The sequence below is a fragment of the Pezoporus wallicus genome, unplaced genomic scaffold, assembly GCF_028554395.1.
Source record: "Pezoporus wallicus isolate ANWC-B61680 ecotype Strahan unplaced genomic scaffold, APGP_CSIRO_Pwel_v1 contig_5116, whole genome shotgun sequence".
Lineage (NCBI taxonomy): Eukaryota > Metazoa > Chordata > Aves > Psittaciformes > Psittacidae > Pezoporus > Pezoporus wallicus.
In genome coordinates, this window is record NW_026642000.1 from 1,048,066 (window position 1) to 1,071,059 (window position 22,994).

At 37.0% G+C, this 22,994-nt stretch overlaps 1 protein-coding gene across 7 annotated transcripts in view; it reads left to right on the forward strand.

Annotated features, from left to right (window-relative positions):
• Nucleotides 1-20,521, forward strand: part of PCGF3 (polycomb group ring finger 3) — a 49,738-nt gene extending 29,217 nt beyond the window's left edge. For 4 of the 7 annotated variants that reach the window (XM_057426477.1, XM_057426475.1, XM_057426478.1 and 1 more), the window contains 9 exons: nt 2,954-2,996; nt 7,797-7,914; nt 9,172-9,268; nt 11,549-11,604; nt 12,523-12,633; nt 13,108-13,196; nt 14,456-14,593; nt 16,565-16,645; nt 18,057-20,521. In XM_057426477.1, coding sequence (XP_057282460.1) covers nt 7,806-7,914; nt 9,172-9,268; nt 11,549-11,604; nt 12,523-12,633; nt 13,108-13,196; nt 14,456-14,593; nt 16,565-16,645; nt 18,057-18,104 — 729 coding nt within the window. In that variant the 5' untranslated portion in view covers nt 2,954-2,996; nt 7,797-7,805 and the 3' untranslated portion in view covers nt 18,105-20,521. Of the gene's footprint in view, nt 1-2,953; nt 3,046-7,777; nt 7,915-9,171; nt 9,269-11,548; nt 11,605-12,522; nt 12,634-13,107; nt 13,197-14,455; nt 14,594-16,564; nt 16,646-18,056 lie in introns of those variants that run through there. The other 3 variants (XM_057426474.1, XM_057426473.1, XM_057426480.1) reach the window with 2 other exon arrangements.
• Nucleotides 20,522-22,994: the final 2,473 nt, after the last annotated feature.

Genomic DNA, 22,994 nt, shown 5'->3' on the forward strand with positions numbered 1-22,994 from the left:
TTGTCACAGACAGTGAAGTGATGACAGTTTGAGTAGCCATTGTGCTTTTCACACAAGTTTCAGTAATCATAGTGCTTGTCACAGGCTGGAGTAGCTGCAGTTAGTTGCTTAACCCCAAGCAAGATCTGGATGATGTTAGGCAATATACTGGTTCCTAGCAATAGGACCAATGTGGTTTTAAGGTTATTCAAAATATATTAAAAAACTTTTAAATTCACAAATGCTATGGTAATTAGCTTGGAGGAGAAGGAGGGAGGATGTTGGAAGGAAGGAGGGAAGAGAGAAAGGAAGATGTAGAAAGATGTCTCCCCCATAGGCTGGCTTTTCAAGGAGAAAAGGTAAAAGTGTAGTTATTAATAGTTCCCACTAGATGACTCCTGAAGTGAAGAGGTCACAGCAATGCTGAGTTCACATACTAGATTATTCACGACCAATGGTGATAGCATATAAACCAGGTCTACAGAGAACAACAAAATTATAATCTTAGCCCAGGCCCCAAAGGTAATGATCATCTCCACAGAGAATACATACAGCAAGTAAGGTATCACATAAAGTACCTGTGAGAGATGTGCAGGAACTCTGAAAGTAAATAAATTGCATTGTGATGTTAATCTTAAACCAATACAATGAATGCTTATAACACATTTGGCTTAACATCAGGTCAGATCTGTTATTATCTCAACTTTTTGTGCCCCATTTTGGGCACTAAACAGGACTGTCATGGTTCACCCTCAGCAATCACTGAAGTACCACACAGCTGCTCGCTTACTTCCCACCCTTGAGAATTGGAAGGGTAAGAGTGAGAAAACTTATGGGTTGAGATAAAGGTAGCTTAATAAGTAAAGCAAAAGCCACGTGCAGAAGCAAAGCAAACAGGGAATTCGCTAGTTCCCATCAACAGGCAGCTGTTCAGCTGTGTCCAGGAAATCGGGGCTCCATTACACATAAGGGTTATGTGGGAAGACAAACACCATCACTCTGAAGGGTCCCCTCTTACACTTTTTTTCCCAGCTTTATATGCTAAGCGTGAGGCCTTGTGATATGGAGTATCCCTTTGGTGAGCTGATGTCAGTTTTCCTTACTGTGTCACCTCCTAACTCCTACATCCCCAGCCTTCTTGCTGGTGAAGCGGTTTGAGAGCAGAGAAAGTCTTGACTCTTGTGTAAGCACTGCTTAGCAGCAACTAACAACATCAGTATGTTATCAACATAATCCTTATACTAAATCCAAAACAGAGCATTGTACCAGCTATTAAGAGCAAACTTAACTCAGTCAAAACCAGGGGACATTATTATGCTATATTTCAGCAAAAGAAAAATATATATGCATATCCTTTTAAAATAGAGCAAGGTTGTAATGGTTTGTAACTTCCTTCAGGCATTCACTTCAGTTCTGGATTTGTTCCTGGTAAGAATCCTGTTTTGCTTTACAAAGCTAGGTGGTACAAACAAGAAATACAGTTTGATAATCAGTCAAATAATCAATAGCTGTCGTAGCAGTTATAGAGTCCTTTAAAGAAAATCCGTTTGGGAATATTAGTTCTCAGTTCTGACTTGTTAGTGTGCAGGAGCAGTAGAGTCATTCCCTTGTCAGGTCTCCAACAAATGTCTAGATATAAAAATGAACCGAATTTCATTTTTTTTAAAGCTTTTATAGCACATCACTATCTTCTTGTAACCAGAATAATAACACTATGGTGGGGATTTAAGGACTGGCCTGGTTGTTGGCTTTTTTCTCTCAAGTTGAGTGCACTTTCTTTTTACAGCTGAACCAAACTGTTATCTTGTCCTCTTACAATAGCAGTGAGGAAAGATGCAAGACAATTCCTTTTGAAAGACTGTTATTCAGAAGTTTATCTTGTAATCTGCTCTTGGAATGGTGATAAGCCTCTGACTGTTTCTTCAGAAGCAGTGTCATTCATTGTTCCATTCTCCACATTGTGCTTCAGAAAAAGGTCTTTTTTTCTGTGGCAGATGCCTCATGGAGTTTGGTCTCCTGTCCATATGAGGGGCTTTTCATCCTCAATATGGACTTTTTTTTGTGGATTCCAATAAAAGAGTATCTCATGCAACTCTGCATTGCTTTCAGTTAATAGTAATTTCTTCTCTGAATGCAAAGAAGTTCACAGTGTAATTTAATTGCTAAGAGATTTTTATTTGCATTGGGCTGAAATTCTTGCCAAGTGCTATCATTAAAATCTTGATTCATTGTATTTGTAATTCCCTTAGCAATATCACAGTAAAATTAACTACAGGTTATGCCTTTGATTTTTCTGGAGCAGGAAGACAGAAGTAGTATATTGTGGTGCTTGTTGTTTTGTTTTGTTTTGTTTTTTCTAAGTTTGTTCTGTTCTTGTTGTGTTTTGTTGTTGACGGGGTTTTTTTAAATATAATTTTATTTCGGAATATATCTAGAGACTCTGGAAATTTGTATTATTTCCTTGAAAGTGTATTTAGAAACTTAAATCACAATGAGCAGATCACTTGCAAGCATAGGTTGAAAACTGCGAATACTACTCATCTGGCTATGTATCTTCAAAATCTCTTTTTACAGACTGATCACTAGTCTGTAAATTGTGTTTCAAGGTTTCTGCTTATTTATTTGGTCATTTCCCCTATCATTGTGAAGATAATGATTTTCTTTTCATTTGGCATCATGGTGATAGGACCTCTTGGATTTTTGAATAGTTTTTATTGTTTCTGTGTGTCCTTTCATAGTAGACTGTATTATTCTGTTTGTTTTTTTGGTGGGGTTTGTTTATTTTTTTTTTTTAATTGCCACAGATCTAATTCTGGCAGTCTTTCCCCCCTTTCTTGTTCTTACTCCCACTGTTTAATTACTATAGATAATTAGATACTTTTAGGTAAATTTACTGTGCTGAGGTTTTCTTTGCGGCAGCTGGATTTTGAGGAATTTTGGATGTTAACTTTCAGACTTTTCCTGTTTATTTCAGGTCTCTGGATGGCAGACTCTGAAAAGAAATGCTGTTTTAAGAGGTATGCCACATGTAAGCCAAAATATTCTGGACTAATTTATATATAAATGGTATGGCCATACTTCTGAGGAGTCCCTCCGCTGATGCTTTCTGTTAACTTCTGTGAATAATAGTTTTCAGTGCTAAATTCTCTCTGAAAGGTGAAAGCTTGTACAGAGGTACTTGGGCTTGTCTTACTGGTAACAGTTTTAGTAGCGAGAGCTGTAATATACTGCTTAACCTTTTTGCTTGTTCACCTGACCAGAACACTTCCTTAGTGGGTGTAGTGGCATCCACTTCATCACAGCATGAACAAAACCAGTTGGCTATCTGATGTGTCCATATCTCCTGTGGACCCCTCCTGACTGTGTGTGTTATTTTTGTTCGTTTGCCTGTTTTTCACTTGGGAATTTAGTCTAGATGCCTTTGTAATTGTCTTCACTCACTTCTTCCTAGTGTGATATAAGACTTAGCATACAGTGAGAGGCTGACACCATGCCAACAGTGTGGAATAAAATAGTTCGAACCAAAGTGAAGAAGTACTAATCTTTGTGCAAGTTATAATTTTTGCATATTAGCCGGATGGTTGGAACATTTTGTGTGTTTGGATTTCACGTTCCAGCACTTGAGGTTACTGCCTCTTCTTTTTCTATTGTTGGTATGTTGTTTCTGAATATTTCATTGTTTCGCAGCTGTTAGGAAAGCTGTCTCTTCAAAATTGAATTTAGTTCTTCTATTATGTCTCCCATCCAATTCAGAAATCATAAGTGGCAGATTTTAGGAAAGTAGGCTTTGTTTGTCCTTCAGAGAGAAAGATTGATGTAACCCAGTCTTTCAAGGCTCTTGGTTTTTGTTTTGTTTGGCTTTTTTTTTTAAACAGGACCTCTTTATTCTCTTTTAGGCACTTTAAGAAGCTTTCCTATTTATCTAACACAGTTCAGTGTTGATTTGTTGGGTTCTGACCCCAAAATAATACCTGGTGTGAAGTACTAACAACTTGGGTTAAAAGTGGCTCTGCAGTTATTGGCTGAGATTCTGGTGCTGCTGGTTCTTAAGCTGTGCTCACCAAAGTCCTAAAGAAAATGAGGCTAAGAAGAAGGGAAGAGATTATTGCTGTTTGCAAGACACCTGTGGACAGAAATCAAGAAGATAGTGCTACACTGTTCTTGGAGGTGCACAGTTGTAGGATGAGAGGGGTTGCAGCACAGGGCATTCCTTCGAGACAGTAGGAACACTTTTTGCCAATAAGGGTTGTCAGACCCTGGAACAGCTTACTTGGGTTGTGGACTATGCATTCTTCAAGGTTTTCAGAATGCAGCAGGAATAGGCTTACAGCAACTCAAATTATGTGGGCCTACTTTGAGTGCAAGGTTGGATTAGAGCTGTTTGGAGATTACTTCCAATTTACATTATGCTGAGAATCTATGTAACCTGCTAGACCTGCTGAGGGGGCAGTTTTTTGCATTTTACATTTCCTGTAAAAACAGGTAAGGCTCAGGCTGGTGGTGGTGGTGGGGGGAGGTGTTTGGTGTTTTTTTCTTGTTGGTTTGGGTTGAGTTTTGCTTTTAAAGAAGCATCTGTAGTTGAGAAGTGTTTTGTGATTACGGAACTAAGGAATTAGAGTAACTTCATCCTATTCCACCAATATGGTTTTGGGGAAAGGATTGTGCTTTGACACTAGTATTCACTTACTGGCTAGGTTAAGAGTGAGAAACTTCAATTGTTTCTCAAATGTCATGGTTCAGTCAGTGGATTGAGAGTCTCAGGAAGTTGCCTGCAGTTCTTACAGTTTATTTTAAATTGTTTGCTGTAGTATGGACTATTCAAGCAGGTAAGTGTGCAGAAGAAATAATGATCTTCTGTGTCTTACATATTTGCCTTGATTGGCTTTGGTGTTCTAGAAACTAAATTAAGGTATGGTATTTTTGTGATCTGTTACCTGCTGTAGAGGCTTAGTGGGAGCCTAAGGTTTGCAGTGTTCAACTGTGAAAAAGGGGGTGTTAAGAGTCATAAAATGATGAAAATATTCAGGTTACGGTCCTTCCTCTGAAGTTGCCTTCTTTTGCATAGGATAACTTCATTGCATGGTTCATTCATTGTTCTTACAATATTATGTATGCCCCATCTGAACTGTTTTTTTATTTGTTGCAGGTTTTTTTTATGTGTATGGGGTGTTTTATTTTGTTTTGGTTGTTGTTGTTCTGTGTTTTTAGTTTTTTTGTTTGGTGGTTTTTTTTTTCTCTCTCTCTCTAATTGCAGTGATTGTTTCTGTAGTGTCTATTTGCTGAAGTGTCATGCATTTTCTGGAAAAAAAAATAATTTGTGTTTCAGTTTTCACTGTAATATCTTTGGCTCTTCTGCCTTATTAGTGCTTGGATTCAGTCTGTGGTGATCCTGAACACCTTTCTCTGAATTCTTGCCTAGGCAAGTAACTACAGTTGTATTGATACTGCCTTTTAAAGCATTCTTGTACCTTAATTTCTCTTTTTCCTCTCATGAATTGCATTTTTCGTTGTGCTTTCTATTTAACTGTTGGTTTTAAGAAATCTCCTGAACTCTTCTTAGAGTGATACTCAGTAGCTCTTCCCCTGTTCTATTGACATGTACTTGCTTTATGCAGTAACTTCTTTAAGTGGAGACCTCATGCATGCAAGGGTTTAATGTGTGGCTGGCTGTCAGTTGGTTAGAAATTGATTCGGAGAAAACTCCAGGAACAAACTTGCCAGCAGAGTTTCAAGTTGACAAGCAGGTATTCTTTATTGCGGCGCCGGGAGACACGGAGGATAGCTCCTCCTAACGTGTGTCCCCGAATTGCTATACAGGTCATCCTTACATGGTCACTGAGCATATTACATCATTTTCCAAAAGGTTTCCGGCATGCATACAAAATGTGGTGGTCTTTAAGGGTCGTTTACTTTTCCCAACAAGCTTAATTAACATTACAGACATAGCAATCATCCTGGCCTTATCAGTTAGTTTAACTGCTCTCATCCTGGACATCTGCTAGTCCGGGGTACTCCCTAGTAGATGCTTACACCAGTTTAATGGGTTTATTAACACCTCAAGTATAGCAATCATCCTGTCCTTTTACTTATCAGTTAGTTTATCTGTGCCCACCCTAGACATCTGCTAGTTCCAGATACTCCCCATCCCCAGGTCCTGTCCTTCTATTCTGCTTTTCTCACACCTTTTGTACTGAGGTCCTGAGGGCCTGAAACTATGTCAATTACCTTCAAGTACCGCAGTTATTTTCCATTACAAAGCCATCAAACTTAACATTACTTAGAACTAATTACATTTTGTACTTTTGTGCCTCCTTCTTTCAAAATAGACCTATAAAATACAGTTTAGAAAAGTAATTCAGTTTCTTAACATAGATTCTGACCTGTCTTGTGTGCTGCAAAACCAAGTAGTGCTTTTATTCTTCTGTAATGGCTAGTTAGTAGCTTAATTAAGAAACCTCAAATACCATAAAATAAATTTGGGCTAGTGTCATTTACTTCTTAGGAGTGAGAACTGTAAGTCTGTCTAGTCACTTTTGTATAGGACAATACAGATTTTGGTGGGTGTTGGATGCGGTTTGCATGGCATATAAAGTACTTTGCCAGTGTTGGTGTAGTTCAGATTAGTGTGGAATTTTGCGTTTTACTAATTCCTTTTGCTTAATACTACTTTATTAAACATGGGAGTATAGGGGGGAGGAGACATTTAAAGAGCAGACAACCCTGTTATGCTATTACTACGTGAAATTTGAGGAGCGTGTTGGTTGCCATTTGTATTTTGTATTGAAGTCCAGTTTAAGCTACGTGAAAGCTAGTATTTGTGAACGAGGGATAGTGAAGTCAATTTAATGGAAAACAGTGTAATTTGTTGACTTCTGCAGCATGGGAACCAAATGTAGTATGTTGTAAGCTCGTTTGGCCTGCTCTGTTCATTAACTCAGATGCTGTCCAGTTGTGGTAAGGGCACAATTTTCAATATATTTTGAAAAATAAAATACAGCTATCTTTAGAAGGCAACTGTTTGTTAAGGCATGGGTATTGTGTGGTGGTTTCTCTAAAAGCAGTTGGTTACTAAAAAAAGTTAAATGAGGTGCTTAATGTTTAATTTTGGATTTAACTGCCTTTTAACGGTGGTTATGTCATCCTTTTCTCTGATCTAATTTGGATTTCTTAGTACAACAAACTGCAGCTCTGCCAATGAGACTATTGTAGCTTACAATGTGTTCTTTAATTAACTTGAGTTTAAACAAAATGGTATTTCGGCAGGTTTACTTCTCAGCTCTCTTACTAAGACACAGCTTCAAAATTATGCTTTAAATATACTGGCACAGAGCAAACACGAAAAAGCATGGTTAAACCTACTATGCCAAATCAGACCCAGTAATTTTTACCTTTCAATTATGAAAATGCTTTCAGTTCTCAGACAGCTTTGGGGTTTTTCTGTCTCCAAATTTTTGTGAATGTTTCCTCAACGCTAGGCTGAATGTGATGGCACTTAGATTGCTAAAATAGTAGGGTTTCACCTTAAATCCAAGTCCCGTGGTTGGTAAAAGGAACTCATTAACAACATTCTATAAAGACTATTTTCAATGCTGTTTAAATGTTTAACATGCAAAATAGTGTGGTTTTTACATTGATTCACTTCTGGGAAGGTCTTTTAAAGTTAGTGCTATCATTGTGCATGCACACACATATACAGTATATGGGAGCATAAAGCTGTATAAACATCAGCAGGGTTAATTCTGGTTGATAATTTATTCCCAAATGACTTTGACCTGGTCACTACAGATTTGTTACTTCATCGTATGTCTTTTCTGCAGACACCAAAGATGTTAACAAGAAAGATTAAGCTTTGGGACATTAATGCCCATATAACCTGTCGTCTGTGCAATGGGTACCTGATTGATGCTACTACAGTAACAGAATGCTTACATACCTGTAAGTAGAATTATAATTGAGTTATTCTTTTTTTTTTACTTGATGTGTAACTTGTTTTAATGGTTTTTATTTCAAATAAAAAACGTCTGCTGTGCATCAGCCAAAATAAGGTGTGCTTTACTAGACACTGCTTTTTTAACAAAGCAAATGAAGAGAACATTAAAGTTGTTGCACAAACTTGAAGCCATATACAAACTTGCTGACGACAGTCCCACTGCCTGTGTTGTTGATGAAGATACTAAAACAGTACTGGTAACAGTACGGACCCTGAGAGGGTCACTGATCTCCATCTGGACATTGAGCCATTAAGTACTGCTGTCTGGATGTGACTATCCAGCCTATGGCTTATCAGCTGAATAGTCTATCAATCCATTTCTGTCCAATTTAGAGAGGATGGACGTTACTGGAGACCATGTCAAAGGCCTTACAGAAGTCCAGAGAGATGACATCTTTGACTCTTCCCTTGTCCACTGATGTAATCACTCCACCTTAGAAGGCTACTAAGCTGATCAGGCAAGACTTGCCCTTGGTGAAACCATTGGCTGTCTTGAATCACCTCCCTGTCCTCCATGTACTTTAGCATGGTTTCTGGGAGGCTCTGTTCTATAATCTTCCTATAATGAATGACTGCTTTAGCAACTTCTGCAAAGAAATTTTAAAAATACTATAAGTCTGTACCAATGCAATTTTTTTTCTGGTGGAAATTTAACTGTTGTGTGCCCTGTGAAAGTGAGAATTAAAATGGCACCTGGATACCCACTTCTTAAAAGTTTTCTTTTCTTTTAAAAAGTATCCGATTTTGGAATATCTCTTTGTGTTGGGTTCATTGCAACTGTACACTTCTCTATGTGGCCATGCCTAAAGCAAATAGGCTTAGTATCTTAATGGCATACAGGCCCTTATGATAGCATCTGTGGAAGCTGAATAGCGTAATTAATATCATGGTAACCTGCTAAGAGTTTGGTAAGCTACTAGAACCTTTTGTTTTAGTCAATTCCAGAGTGGGACTGTGTGTTGTATGCATTATTAGGAAGACTCTGGCTAGGTACAGATGTCTTATTTCTAGTGCATCATTTCCCTGCATCAAGAACATTAATGAAGGACACTGGAAACTATTCTGCATGATTTGACATCATGCTTGCATGATGTAAAAAATGACCTTTGTGTACATGCAGTAAGGTGTGTTTCTCTGACTGTATAAAAACTTTTTTTCTATTATCAATATTTTTTTTTAATTATGAATGACCTTGTTATTAGTCTGTAGAAGCTGCCTAGTGAAATATTTGGAGGAAAACAACACCTGTCCGACCTGTAGAATTGTTATACATCAGAGCCACCCGTTACAGTATATTGGGTAAGTATGAAAGCAGAAGAGCAACTATCTTCACTGTAGACTTTCAACCTCTTTAATGCAGCACAGCTTTTTCCTAAATTTTCTTACTTATCAGCATGTTAAACGTTTAAAAGGAATTTTGAAGGTGATTGAGGAAATACAGAATCAAGCTTTGCTATGAATTTGCAAGTCCTTGAGATCTGTTAGCTCTTGTCAGACTTAAAAGCAAGGAAAGTATGCACTTTACTGTTTAATATCTGTGTGGGTTATAATTGGATTTAGTAATCTCTCATTTTGTATTTCTGTCATAAAAGTTACATAAACAAAACATTTGTAGAAATCATACTTTTACAAAGTCTTCAAAATAGTCTCTGTTGAGCACTGCTTTTCAGTGTCCTGACAGTAAGGAGAGAAAAAATTGTTGGTTTTATTGTTCAGCTGATTTTCAAAGGTCTATTTAGTACATAGGAAAAGGTAAGAACATGGCAGCAGCAAAAATATTAGATCAGTGGCTTAGATAGAATGGAAGAATCTTGTCCTTTGTTCTATTTTGATTCCTAGACAGACTGCTCTCACTTTCTGACCTAACATGAATGTGGTATTGTTAATCTGTTCCCTTTTTAATTTCTTTTTAACTAAGGGGTTTTTTTTTTGTTTGGTGGTGTTTTGTTATTTTTTTTTTGGTGGTTGGTGTTGTTTGTTTGTTTTTTCCCTTTTGCTTTCAGAAAGACGTTCCTTTTCCTTTAGTGCTTTCCTTTGAATTTACTAAACTATAGTAATTTCTGATGAAAATCCATTGTGACAGTGTGATTGCAATAGTTGTTGCTGCTATTAGGTAGTGTTCTGTCTTAACTTTCTGTACAGAGTTTTTTTTCATTTGTGACTGTTTCAGTGTGCCCTTCTTAGTTCCATAACAACTTCTGAAGCAATGCTTATAGGAAATGAGTTTGATTTCTGTTCACTTTCACAGAAAACTGTTGATGTTCGATACATGCTTACACTGCTAAAGCTGATCCTGAATCGGGAGCCTGAAACTAGCTATGCCGTTTTTGCATTTGAAGAATAACAGTGTACACCGATAATATGTTGTACGATACACTGATAATACCCTATATGAGTGTATGCTTTGAAGGGACAAGCAGATGCTGATAGGATAGAACTAATAAATTACACTTACGATAGCATGTTTTTCCTAACTATGCTATGGTTCTATGTAAAGCTACAGGAATACACCAGTGCCTTGATTCAGAAGCCATTTTCTGTGCCAAAAGGGGCCAGGAAATAGCACCAAATAGAGAACTAGAAAGGAATTTGTTACTTGGTTTTTGTCCTTGAATACACTTCAAAGGAAGTGTTTTGTCTGAACTAGTTATAACATGCTGACAAGCCTATTCTGTGTATAGACACACACACATTAATAAAGAATTGACAGGTGGTTTGTGTCTTAAAATGTAGATTTACACTCCTGTTCATCTCCCTCTCTCTGGAAAATAGGTAAACAAAATGCGTCTTCTATCTCACGGTTTTGAATGCTGTTAAATTCTCACCTCTGACCTAATAGTGATAGCTGATTGTCCCGGTTTTGGCTGGTATAGAGGTAATTTTCTTCCTAGTAGTTGGGGCAGTGCTGTGTTTTGGCTTCAATCTGAGAAGTGACCTATTTTAGACTAAAACAGAATTTTGTCTAGGTGAGCTGGGAATTAAAACCAGGCCTGCTGCTCTAGTTTCAGTAGAATTATTACCTTTCTTTTATTTGAGCCACATGACAGGCTTCTGAGCTACGTAATGTTGGTCACAATTAAAATGTTGGTTTTTAGGGCAAAGTAAGATTTTTATTGTTGTGGTCTTTTTCTGTGAACTGTTGTGGTTTTGGAGAAGCTTTGTAAATATAACTAAGTAATCTAGAAATGTGAGAGATGAGTCTGTAGGGAAGAAACAGACTGTTCTGGATTCGTTTGTGATAAAATGAGTTTACTGCAAATTTGTCAAAGGATTTTGAGGGTGTTAGTGTCATATTTACCTTATATCAGCAAGTATGTCATTTTCATCCTCCTCCACATGTCCAGGACTATTCTTCCTCAAACTTCAACTGGGTTTCTGTCTTAGCCTGTAGTTTTTCATAATTTGTTTCATGTTACTGTTCTCTCTTTTTTGACATAAATACTGACTTGAGAATATTAATTCTTCTAGGTGAATTTAGAGATTTTTACATCAATTTAGTACTGGAATTTTTTTTTAAGAGAAATGTTTTGAATCAAGATGATTGGCTTAAACTTTCAATTTTGTTTTTTTTCTTGCTAGTCATGACAGAACAATGCAAGATATTGTTTACAAACTTGTGCCAGGCCTCCAAGAAGGTGAGTTGTAGTCTGCCCTTTAGAAGTCATTTTGTACATACTTCTTCAATGCTTAAGAAAAGTTTAAGGTGATGAAAATGATGGGGGGAACACTGATGCAAAATCTGTTCCTTATTTGTGTAATTTCTGGTGATTATTTTCATACCTGTGCTAGCAGCAGTTGGGGTTGGTGGGATGAAGGACGGTGTATCTTCTAAAAGTAGCATTAGATAAAGCATAATAATAATAGTTTAGCTTTCGAATGTTGGCACAATGTAGCTGTCATTTGTTCTTGTTAAACTGTGTACTTAAACCTGTTGTGCCAATTTTCTAGGATTCTCAGAGGTAGAATGTAATGCAGAACAGCTTTTAGTTTCAGTTTCTGCTACTGTGTGATTCCTTTTTTAGCAGATAATTTTCACTTTGTTTTCAAAATTGTTTTTGAGACTGGATCTGTTCAACTAAATAAGTCCTTTTAGTATCTGCTCAGTATTTTTTGTCTTAATGTATGTTACCACTTTAATTTAAATGCAGTATTTTAAGTCACTTGAGCTGCGAACCCAAAACATTCTCAAAGATCAGTAAGACTGAATAGAACATCGAAAAAATTTTCTCACACACTGAAAATTTTAACTATAAATAAAAATTGAGAAAGAAAGGTTTGACAGTGGGAGGGCTTCAAAATAAGGTGTAGTATTTTAAATACTCTCATTCTAATAGGAACATTGTAATGATACAGATGATTTTGTAGTATTCTAACTCCAAAAAACAAGATGAGGTGTGATGACGTGAGAAATAGAGGTAGAAGAACAGTAAATCCTGACACCACCACTACTTTTTGGGAAGCCTGTTTCACTTAAGAGGAAGGGATTTGGAATAACTTCATAAATATTGCATTAGAACTTTGTTACAGGGATTAATATTTACAATTTTAAACAGCGGAAATGAAAAAACAAAGGGAGTTTTATCACAAACTGGGCATGGAAGTTCCAGGGGACATCAAAGGAGAGACATGTTCTACAAAACAGCACCTAGATGCCCATCGAAATGGTAAATGGTCCTTAATTTATTCTGTCTTGCATGGGTGACAGCTAGTAAATTGATGAACAGAGCTGTTGGAGGTAATGTGCCTAGTTGGTTTATTACAATTACAGTTGGTGTATAACACGAAAGAGTACAGTGAGTGTCGGATTGTTGCTTTGTCCCTTACTTGTGTACAGAATCTTTCTTTTCACCTGGTCGTAGCATATGAGTGGAGTAAGGAGATCTTCCATAATAGTGCCTACATGGGGACCCTCTGAAACTATCCAGCTTCTGGGCAGCTAATGGTTGGACTGAAGGTTGTGTATTTTATGTATGTATTTCTTTCTTTCACACTGTTGGCAGCTAGTGTTACGTAAGCAGACAAGCATCATTTGGGAAGAGCAAAGCTTGTTTATATTGCAATTCTGAACTGTGCTGTTTTACTCATATCAGCATTACAAGCTGCTGCTGTTATCGCATATATCTGGTTTCTTATATAAGGTGAAACAAAACCAGATGAAAATTCAAACAAAGAAACTTCAGAGGAAAAACAGGAAGAAGATAATGACTACCACCGAAGTGACGAACAGGTGAGCTCATAAGGGCATGTTTTAGTTTTATCTTGTAGTTTCGCTTTAGTGCTTTGGTTGGCAAACAGAGAAGAAAAGTAACTGTTACAGGCTACTTTTTCTGTCACCTGATGCAAACAAGATACAGTGTTGCCCAATGCTTTTGTGCAAGCATGAGTTCCATCTCTGTGTTTTGTCAGGAATGGAGAGTATGTTAGACATTTGCATTAGCATTTGATAGTTCTGACTGCTTCTTCACGAGTTTCCAAAGTATTTATTTACTTTCAAAACAAATTCAGGTTATTTGGCCTGCCTTGTGAAGGAGTATATCCCAGTGTGCTTGTGATGCATTCAGCTGAATGCGTATTAATAATTATGAATAAAACCTTTTGCACTTTCACTAACTTAGTTTATTTTGTTTTAAACCTCTGATATAAGGACAGTGTTATACCTGTACCATAAAAGTAGTATGAAAGCTAGTAAGTTCACCACTGGGTTGTCAATACAAAGCGTGTTTGAAAGTTAGATCTCCTTTTCGAATAAGCAAGCATTCCCTTTTAATTTTTCCTGTTAATGTGTGCCCAAGGCAAATTAAACTTGGATGTTTTCTTTTAAATTGCAATGTAAGAGAACTTTGAAAGTGATTGTCCCTAGTACTAAATCCTCTCAGTGGGTAAGTAAATCATCACAAAGAGTTTAAACTAAGTAGTGAATAGCTGAATGAGAAGAGGTGAGAACTGAAACACAGAAATCAGAGATACCTTTTGGAGGGATAACGTTTAGAATTTTGAAAATTTCTCACGTAATTTGTATCCATTCTTTTTAAACTTTAAGTTTTTTTTTAAACATCTGTTAAAATTGTTTTAAACTGAATTTAGCAATTGCATTAAAAGCAAGAAATCACATTAGAAGCAATCATTAAAAATAGGCAGCGGTATTCTTACTGCATATCTTACTCTAGCTTTTGATATAGGGTCCTCTTGAGCTATTGGCAGCCAGTGAATTTGTATCGGAGCAGTCTTGTTCCAACATCAAAAATTCTTTCTTGAACTTTTTTGTCTAGATCTGTTTTGGTTGCAGTTTGGTTTTATCACTAAGCTGACCAGATGTTAGGTGATGTTGTGTTTTTTTTTTTTTTTTTTTTTTAATGGGCATTTCAGTTTAAGAAATACTAGTACTGTACTTTTTCACTTTGTTGTCTTAATGAAAACTGCATATGGAATACATAGAGGGGACTGCAGTAAATTGTTCCAGCCAACCCTGTTTGCTTTTTCGTGAAGGTAAGCATCTGCTTGGAATGCAATAGCAGCAAATTGCGTGGACTGAAACGAAAATGGATTCGTTGCTCAGCACAAGCAACTGTCTTGCATCTAAAGAAGTTCATTGCCAAAAAACTAAACCTTTCTTCTTTCAATGAGGTAATATTTTCTTTTTTTAAAGTTATTTTGCAGATATGAAAGCTTTGTGAAAAGTGCGGGGTTGTTCTTTTAGTCTGATTCTATTTTCAGAAAACAGAAGTATACACTATTTCTTTAATTATATGTTGTATATCTGTTTTCATATCCTTTCTTGAAGATATACAGGACTTGCCCCTTAGTTTGCTGTGCACCTTTTCATGTCTATATATATAAATAGTTGAGCGAAAAGTCTTGGCTCTGTGTTTCCATGTGTGTTGAAATGCACTCTGGCAAGGTGCTTTGTTTGACACTGTGTGGTGGGGTGTACCCTAGCCCTTCAGAGATTCCACACACAGTGCAGGGGACAGGCAGTAGCAAACACTTGTACTGCTGGAGCTCAGATTAAGAGAAAGCGCCACAGGTATTTGTTCATGCTTTCAGTGAAGCTCAGCCTGAAGTTTCTGCTTACCGTGGCTAGAGTGTTATCAGGTACCTACTTTTCCCTTCCTCTGCAGGGAATACTTCGAATTATGGGAAGAATTTATGGTGAAAGGTACAGAAAGAAAGGCAATTCTTTGCACTTTTAGTTCAGATTCAAAATTACCAGTGGTGAAACATATGAATGCAGCCTCTGTTTACTGCTTTGCTGGGTCTTGGTCACAGTCTTTAGACATCTCAGGTGACTCTGAGCTTGACATCTCCCAACCCCACATTATGTCACTGATCCACTGAATTTCAGTAAGACTTTTCAGTCAGATCATCTGCTTTCAAGTCCATTGTTAACACCTTTCTGCTCAAGCTTCTCCAGCAGTCAGTTTGCATCTGTATCACTCTTCCTTCTAGCTTCTGTGTGCTTCAAACCAACACACTCTTTTATGGTCAGAGTATGTCCCCAAGCTCTGCTAGCCTTCTTAAACAAAACCGTATTTCCTGTGTTGTCCTCAGCTGGCTTAGAAGTGGTTGACTGCTGGCTGTAGCACAGCATCAACATAGCCACCATCACTGTTCAAAAGGGAGTATTTGTGTGTTTAAGCTCTCCATTCCACTGTGTCAGTCTGTGGTATAACAACTTGCCTGGCTTTTATTAAAGGAAGAAGTTTCAGAACTACTGTTTATTCCTTTGCTATCCCTCCCTGCCTTCTTAAAGAGTACATAAATTGTGGTGTAATCTGTGTACAATTACCAAGTAACAGGTGCATAGTAGAAGGATCTAAGCTTGTGGGCATATTGACTATTACAGGTTTGAGCTATTGCCAGTTAGATGAGCCATGTATGTGAAATGCATGCCCAGTAAGGCCTTTTTCTGTTGTGTGGTAAAGCGGTATTGATACAAGTCACCTTGGTGAAGCTTAGTGTTTTCATGCATGTTCCCTGTTTTAGTGCATGTTCAACTGATTAGGACTCATATGATTCTCATGTTTTTGTGTTTATATCCTCACTGCTTCTAATATCAAGAGCTTTCAGCACTGAGATAGGAAAGTGAAAAAATGGGTATTGAGTATCTGCAAAGGACCCATAAATATAGTGTATGAGGGAGGTGGCAGATAGGTTTGGTTTTTTTTTTTTAAATGCATCCTTGTAGCAGAAAACCACCTGGCTGATGTCAGGTAAAGAATTTTCATCATATGTTAGAGCTGTCTTTGAGATCTGTGAATTCTGTTTCTTTGATCATTTATGGGGCCTTTTTAAAAGTGAAGCTTTCAAGAAAGGGCATTAGTATTGCTTGGGAAGCTAAACCAGTTAAGTCAGTCAAGTCCAGTCCATGCAATATTTCCTAGGTAGGCACAAGCATAGTGTTTTGGCACTCTGTGATAAGAAAAGACATGCTTTTTCTCTCCTGGTACTCTTTTTTGTCTATAGAGCAGCTGCAAGATGACCGCTTCCAGTGTCTTCGAAGAAAAATAAATCTTGACAAACATTTGTAGTATTATCTGAAATATGTTGCTCCATGTACATGTCCCAGTGAATTAATTGTTGCCTTTGTTTTGTCAGCTGGACATATTATGCAATGAAGAGATTCTTGGCAAGGACCACACACTCAAGTTTGTAGTTGTTACTAGATGGAGATTTAAGGTATGACACAGTGGTTCCTAGTAAATCATGAAGTGGCCAAATAAAATGTTTCTAAAACAAGCATCACTTGGAACTATTTTGGAGTAACTGCAGACTCGATCAAAAGATTCTTCAATAAGTATCTTGTACAGCATACCTTAACACCAAGTATTGATTTTCATTTACAAGAAAATGAAGGAAAGAGGAATTAAGTATTAATTGCAAGGGAAAAGGGAACACTGCCTCAACTGTCAGAATTGTTACCAAGTCTGGCAAAGGAAGTGGAAGCCACAAGAAAGTATTATTTTTATCTATTTTAGGTAAAACTGGTTTTAATCCACATAGGTGGGGAAATCAACTGTGATGCAGAAAAGGCAGCAAATTTCAGCACAGCTGTCTTCTGTACCTCAAGAAATCTCTTTCTCTTCTAATGCAGAGGCAGTAACTGCAGTTCTTGTCTGCCTTAGTTAAGGAAACTTCTAGTAGCATTTAGTAGGCATAAACAAGGCCGATTAAAAATGTACATCTTTGACTTGCTTAATGTGGTTTCTTTAAACAGCTTCCTTCAGACTGAATAGTAAACAGTGGAGCATTCATTCTGAGTATAAGCTATCACATTAATAATTACAGCTGAAGTAAAATGAGTGTAAGAATGAATTGCAAAATTGAACACTTAGGAGGCAAGTCACACAGAGTCAGTATATGTGTATTTGGAGATGTTTGAACTAAGATGTAGTATTCATAAAGGACGAGCGACACAGTCAAAGTTTACAGTGTACACTGAGGTAGAACCACTTGATGGCTTTTGATGCGTATCTAGAAGAGGTGCAGGTGGGAGCAGGGAATTGTTTTTTTGTCTTGGCATAGAAGAATCAAATTGTGCATCTCTGCAAGTCTGCAAGTTTGCCTTGATCATGGAAATCTACACAACTGTGTGTCAGTTGCCTTCTCAAGTGAAAGAGGTGGGGGATGTAAAATGTAACTGGAGGGTGGGAGGTCTAGAACAGACAAGAGGAAGCAGTTCCTGACATGAGACACAGAGCTCCTTCATACAGGATGTTGTGGATGGTAAAAGTTTTACCTATTTGTAAAAAAGCAGTGAATACACTCACAGAAGAGGAATCGTGAGAGCTGTGTGATGTGAAGTACCACGTGCTCATACACTGTTTTCTAGACATCTGCATTTCTCCCTTAATGGGAGTGGGTTTTATGAGTTAAACAGATCAGTTCCTGAGACAAAAAAGCAAAAGGATTCTTCATCTCTTCTTTGAGCTTCACTGATGAGATTGTATCTTGTATTTGAATTTTTGACAGGGCAGATAGCTACTCTGATCATTCATTTAAGCTTTACTTTATGAAACAGAAGTTTTGCCTACTGAACAGGTTATTTCCGGTTTTGTTTCTGAACTTACCTGATATTTCTGTCTTGCAGAAAGCACCATTACTGCTACACTACAGACCCAAAATGGACTTGCTGTAAGAGAACTTTACTGTCCTTCTGGACAGAGTTTTTTGCAGAGACTATCATCTGGCACCTTCTTAGTGCATCACTAATCAAATGACACAAACCAGCCGAATAAATTTAGAAGACTGTAGGGCTTTCATAGCGGACTGTCCTTCTGAATATTTCTTCTAGGGATGTACTACCAAGAATTCTGAACAGAAAATATTTATACTTTTTTTGTACAAAAGAAGTAAGTCGCAACTCAACAAGACACTACCAGCACTAAGTTTACAGATACTGAAAGCACTTCACAGTTCTATGTAGCTCAGCCTGATTTATCTCTTACAGTTACACAGAAGTAAGTTAGAATGTTGTGGAGTGATTTAAAAATGTTGCTTTTGACACCAAGTTGCATTTAGTTACTTTTCACATTCTGAATCTTTAAAAACTATATTTTTGCAAAGTGTTATTGTCTTATATAGTATGCCTGATTGCATTGGCTTTATTCAAGTTATCATGTAGACCATTGAAAATACCTAATATGGTGATAATTTATTATGCTGCATTGAAAACTTCTAAAAATCTGGGAAACCAATAAGTTTGTCATTTTTCCCAGTTACTGCTCTCCCTTGCTTTGTGTTTTAGTAAAGTTTTGATACTCCCTGATGCATGTTGATTTGGTAAGATTAATAGAAATTATTGCAGTTGATTTTAATGTGCCCTGATATTTTGCTGTGGCATAAATTGCACCACATAATGACGAATACTCAAAAGTGCTAGATTTGTGAACTTTAAAAAAACAACCCAAAACATTTCTTATGAGTTGTGGCTTGCAGAAATCAGTTTTTAATTTAGAGAGAATTTGCTCTCACTAGCTATTGAAGCACTGTCTTTTGGGCTACTTTGGGTGATATCACAGTTTTCATTTCATTTATTAAGAATTCCATAGATCATTATGAGCAGGTTTATATTTCCTTTACCTGTTTTCTTATGAAACCATAGTATTTTTTTAGCACAATTCCTAACTGTTAGGGGGTGGTCAGACAAGATTATGTTAGCACCTTCTGGCCTTAACTGGTAATTTTGTTTGCATCAGCACTAGTGGATGCAAGGTAATACACATGCATGCATGTATGCATACATCTGTACACACATTTAACTACGTATGTTATAGAATGCACCCTCAATAGCATTTAGCAGGGTTCACAGCACTTTTTGCAAGGCTTTTTGAGGTAGTTGGCTTTTCAGAAAAAGTGGCTGAAAGTGATTTCTGCAAGCTGCATACATTATGATACAGCATATATAGTAGGATAGAGTGTTTGTCTGGCATAAGTGTCAAGTCACTGAAAACAGGCTATGCCATGTTATTGACAGCTGGAAATCATTAACTTTCTAATTTTTGGAAGAGTTTTCCAGTGAACTGAAAATGCTTGTTGCTATTCCTATTATTGAAGCCTGTATTTTTTTTTTTTTTAATATAAATTGTCTTTGGATAAGAAAACAAGTTTGTCTGTAACTGTCCTGCTTCCTCTAGCTGTGCTCCTTCCCCTCTTCTGCTAGAAAGTGTTACTTGCTACTTGATAACAGGAGTTTGATACTGCAAAATGTTTATCCAAGCATTTTAAATCCTCTTTCTTTTCGTGAGTTTTCAAAGCACCACATTCCTCAGCATGTGTCCCAAAGACTCTGTCTGTCTTTGGAGTCTTCAGTCCTCTGCTGCTGCAGAAGGGATGTTCCAACTTGTGTTTATGTTTGAAAACAGGGTTCCTCATTTTTAATTACAGTCACAGATGTCAACGGGAAGGAAATCAAAAAGTGTGTGAGCAGAGAATGAAAGGGATTTTACTGAACTGTGGAGATTGAAGAGAGAACTACACAAAGGCCAAAAAGTGCTGCTGTCCTTGCACATGAGGATATGGGGATAGCTGCATTTGAACTTGGGTTATGCAGAATTCTACAGCTGGGCTTGGCTGGGTTGGGAAGGCAGGTGGGGAGTGGTGTACATCCATATGAGCAATGGGATCCAGCTTCGCTCTGGTTTTGTCTTACTGTTTGTGAACTCAAATATATGTGGTTTGGATTTTTTTTTTTTTCCTGTCTTTAACATTACTGGAACTGGCAGAAAAGAACAAATGAGATAATGAGTCTACCATTTTTTCTAATCTTTTCACGAAACAGTGAATGCAGGTGGCATGGATGTGTACACAAACTGACATTCTAGGCCTTCTGGAGGTGTTTCCGTGATTGTTAACTGTCCTACTGTAAATAAGGACTTTCTCTAGCCACTGAGGCACTGAGAATATGAACAGGGCTGTAAGTGTTCTCCCTCTGTGCACGCTGAGTATACAGACACTGGCTGTACCTGATGTAGACGTAAAATTAGCGCATTCTGTTTAACTGACTTAATCAGGATACATATATACATAAAAGCAAATATATATATATTTGTGTGAGATCTGCCTATCTCAGAGTCTATATACTGCAGAAACTTTGTACAATGATATTGACGTGGTGCTTTTGAAGCACATTGGGATTTTAGTACTTTCCTATGCTTAAGTTGTGCAGCTGAGAAATCAATAACAAACATGTAAATTCACAAGTCTTTCAAATCTCTCTCTTGCTGTAACAGTCTACAGTGTAGAAGATATATTTGTAAGTTTATAACCACCTTCAGAATCACTTGAATTTTTATGGTGCTATCAATATATTGAAAACTCTGCTTATACCTGTATGGATACATACATTCAAGCCAGTATTCATAGAATCATAGAATGGTTTGGGTTGGAAGAGACCTTAAAGATCATCCAGTTCCAACCCCCCTGCCTGCACCTGTTGTTTTTTTTTTTTACTCATAATTGTGTGTTACTGCTTTTGCAATGTGCTTAATCTGATAAAACCTCACAAGTAAAAAGAAGAAAAATAAAAATGACAAACAAATAAAAAGCCACCCAGTTATTTTTCTAAATCACGTCACAATGTATTTCCTGCAGAAACCGTGACTGTGTCTGGACTATATATTTATTTCCTTTAGCCTTACTAAAAGACTACAGTGCAATTAAATGGAGGTCAGAGGGAGGTGTCCTAGGGTCACAGCCTTTTTTCACTTCTGTGAAGCCTAAGAGACAATTAGTTTATATCAAGATTAGATTGGGTAAAACAAGTCTGATACTTTTCAGAGTTAAGACTCAGCATAGGTATCTCTTTGTCCTCGTGAGATCAAGTTAGTTTATTTTGGCTTTCGTGAAGATGCCATTATGGTGAATTAGTTATCACAATTGCTTCTGCTGGTAAATAATTGCAGTAAAGAAGTATCTTGTTGCATTATCCTCAGCAGCAATTGAGACTGATAAAATCACCCAGGCTCAAGAGTCTCATTAAATATAGTTTCATTAAAAATAGATAATTCAGACAGAATATATAGTATTGAATTTAAATAAGATTGGGGGTTTTAAATTTTAACTTTATAAAATTATTTATTCTATTTTAAGCCTTCTGTCTTATTTTACCATCCAAGTATTTTTCTTTCAGTGATCCAGCTTTATTTACGGGCATATAAAATGAAATTGTAAGATGTTTTTACAAGCTTCTTCCTTTTACATTGAGTTTGAGTAGCTTTTGTTTGTTTTTGTTCTGTATGGATAAAAAGCATTACTTATGCTTTTGTGCAATAGGTTTGAAACATGCATTTATTAGACGTATGTTTAAATTGTAAATGTAGCATCTACTTACCGTTAAAAGGAATGTAGATGGCTTTTCTGAGTTGTTCAAATGGGGTCTTTTATTTGGAGCTATGATTTGGGGGGGTTGTTTCATGATTTGTAGTTTTGGGCTTGTTTGCTTTTTAGTTTTATTTTTTTATTTTTAATTTTCAGAGTGAAGTGTGGGGTTTAAATTTGTGTAAGTACAAGAACTGTCTGTCAGCAATATTTTAAAATAAATGATCTTGCAAGAAACCTTAATGTGAATTGTGGAAGCAATCAGCAAGACTTGCAGCCTATCTGAAGATGCTTTGTGCCATTGTTATGTCTGGTATATTTGTGTACCATCAAACCTAGGAATATTTGTTTTTATTGGTTGTGCAATAGTATACACAACACTCACCTCTGGGGATATTGGACCATAAGAAATATCAGACCACAGCTATAATGGTGCTATTTTTTCCCAATAGGCTATGAGCCTTTAAAAGATTATCTGGCTCTTATTGTCTTTATAACATAGTCGTAGGAGATTGATAGAGTTTTTTTTCTACTGGATGATTAATAAAATTGTACAACTAGCCTGTTTTACAGCATTCAGCATCTTACCATTGAGCTAAAGATAATAGGAAAAAGCCAACCAATCTGTACATCAGCAAGATAAATCTTACTAAGTACTTAAAATATATTTTGTACAGAAGCCTTGACTGTACAGAGAAATCAAGTTTCTGTATTTCCTCAGGTAATCAGTTTGGATGTTTCAATGGAAATGTTGATGCCACCTACGCTTCAGTTAAGTCTACCTAGAGTTGGTAGCAGGGCAAAAGACTGTCCCATACACTAGAATCCCTACATAAGCTATAATTAACTGTAACTAAGTTTTTTGAGATCTGTTGTTGAAGTAAGAAGTTGCAATGGGAAAAACATGAAGAAACATGGAACAGAGCTTCAATCTCTGCTTTAATCAAAACTTGCCAGTGACACAGATGCTTTCTAGGAACTTGCGTCTTGTTGCAAGCCAACAGTAACGTTTTGCTATGGACTTCCAGTTTCATCTGTACACAGATTAAAGCTCTGGTCCTGCTATTTGAGCCATGCTTGATCATTCTTAGGGCTTCTTGGAAATCTTTTGAAGCCACAATGACCTGAGAAGACTGTAGTGGTAGGATAGGAACTAAACATCCAGTTCTATGGAAACTTACATTGGCAACTTTATGAATAGCTTCAACAG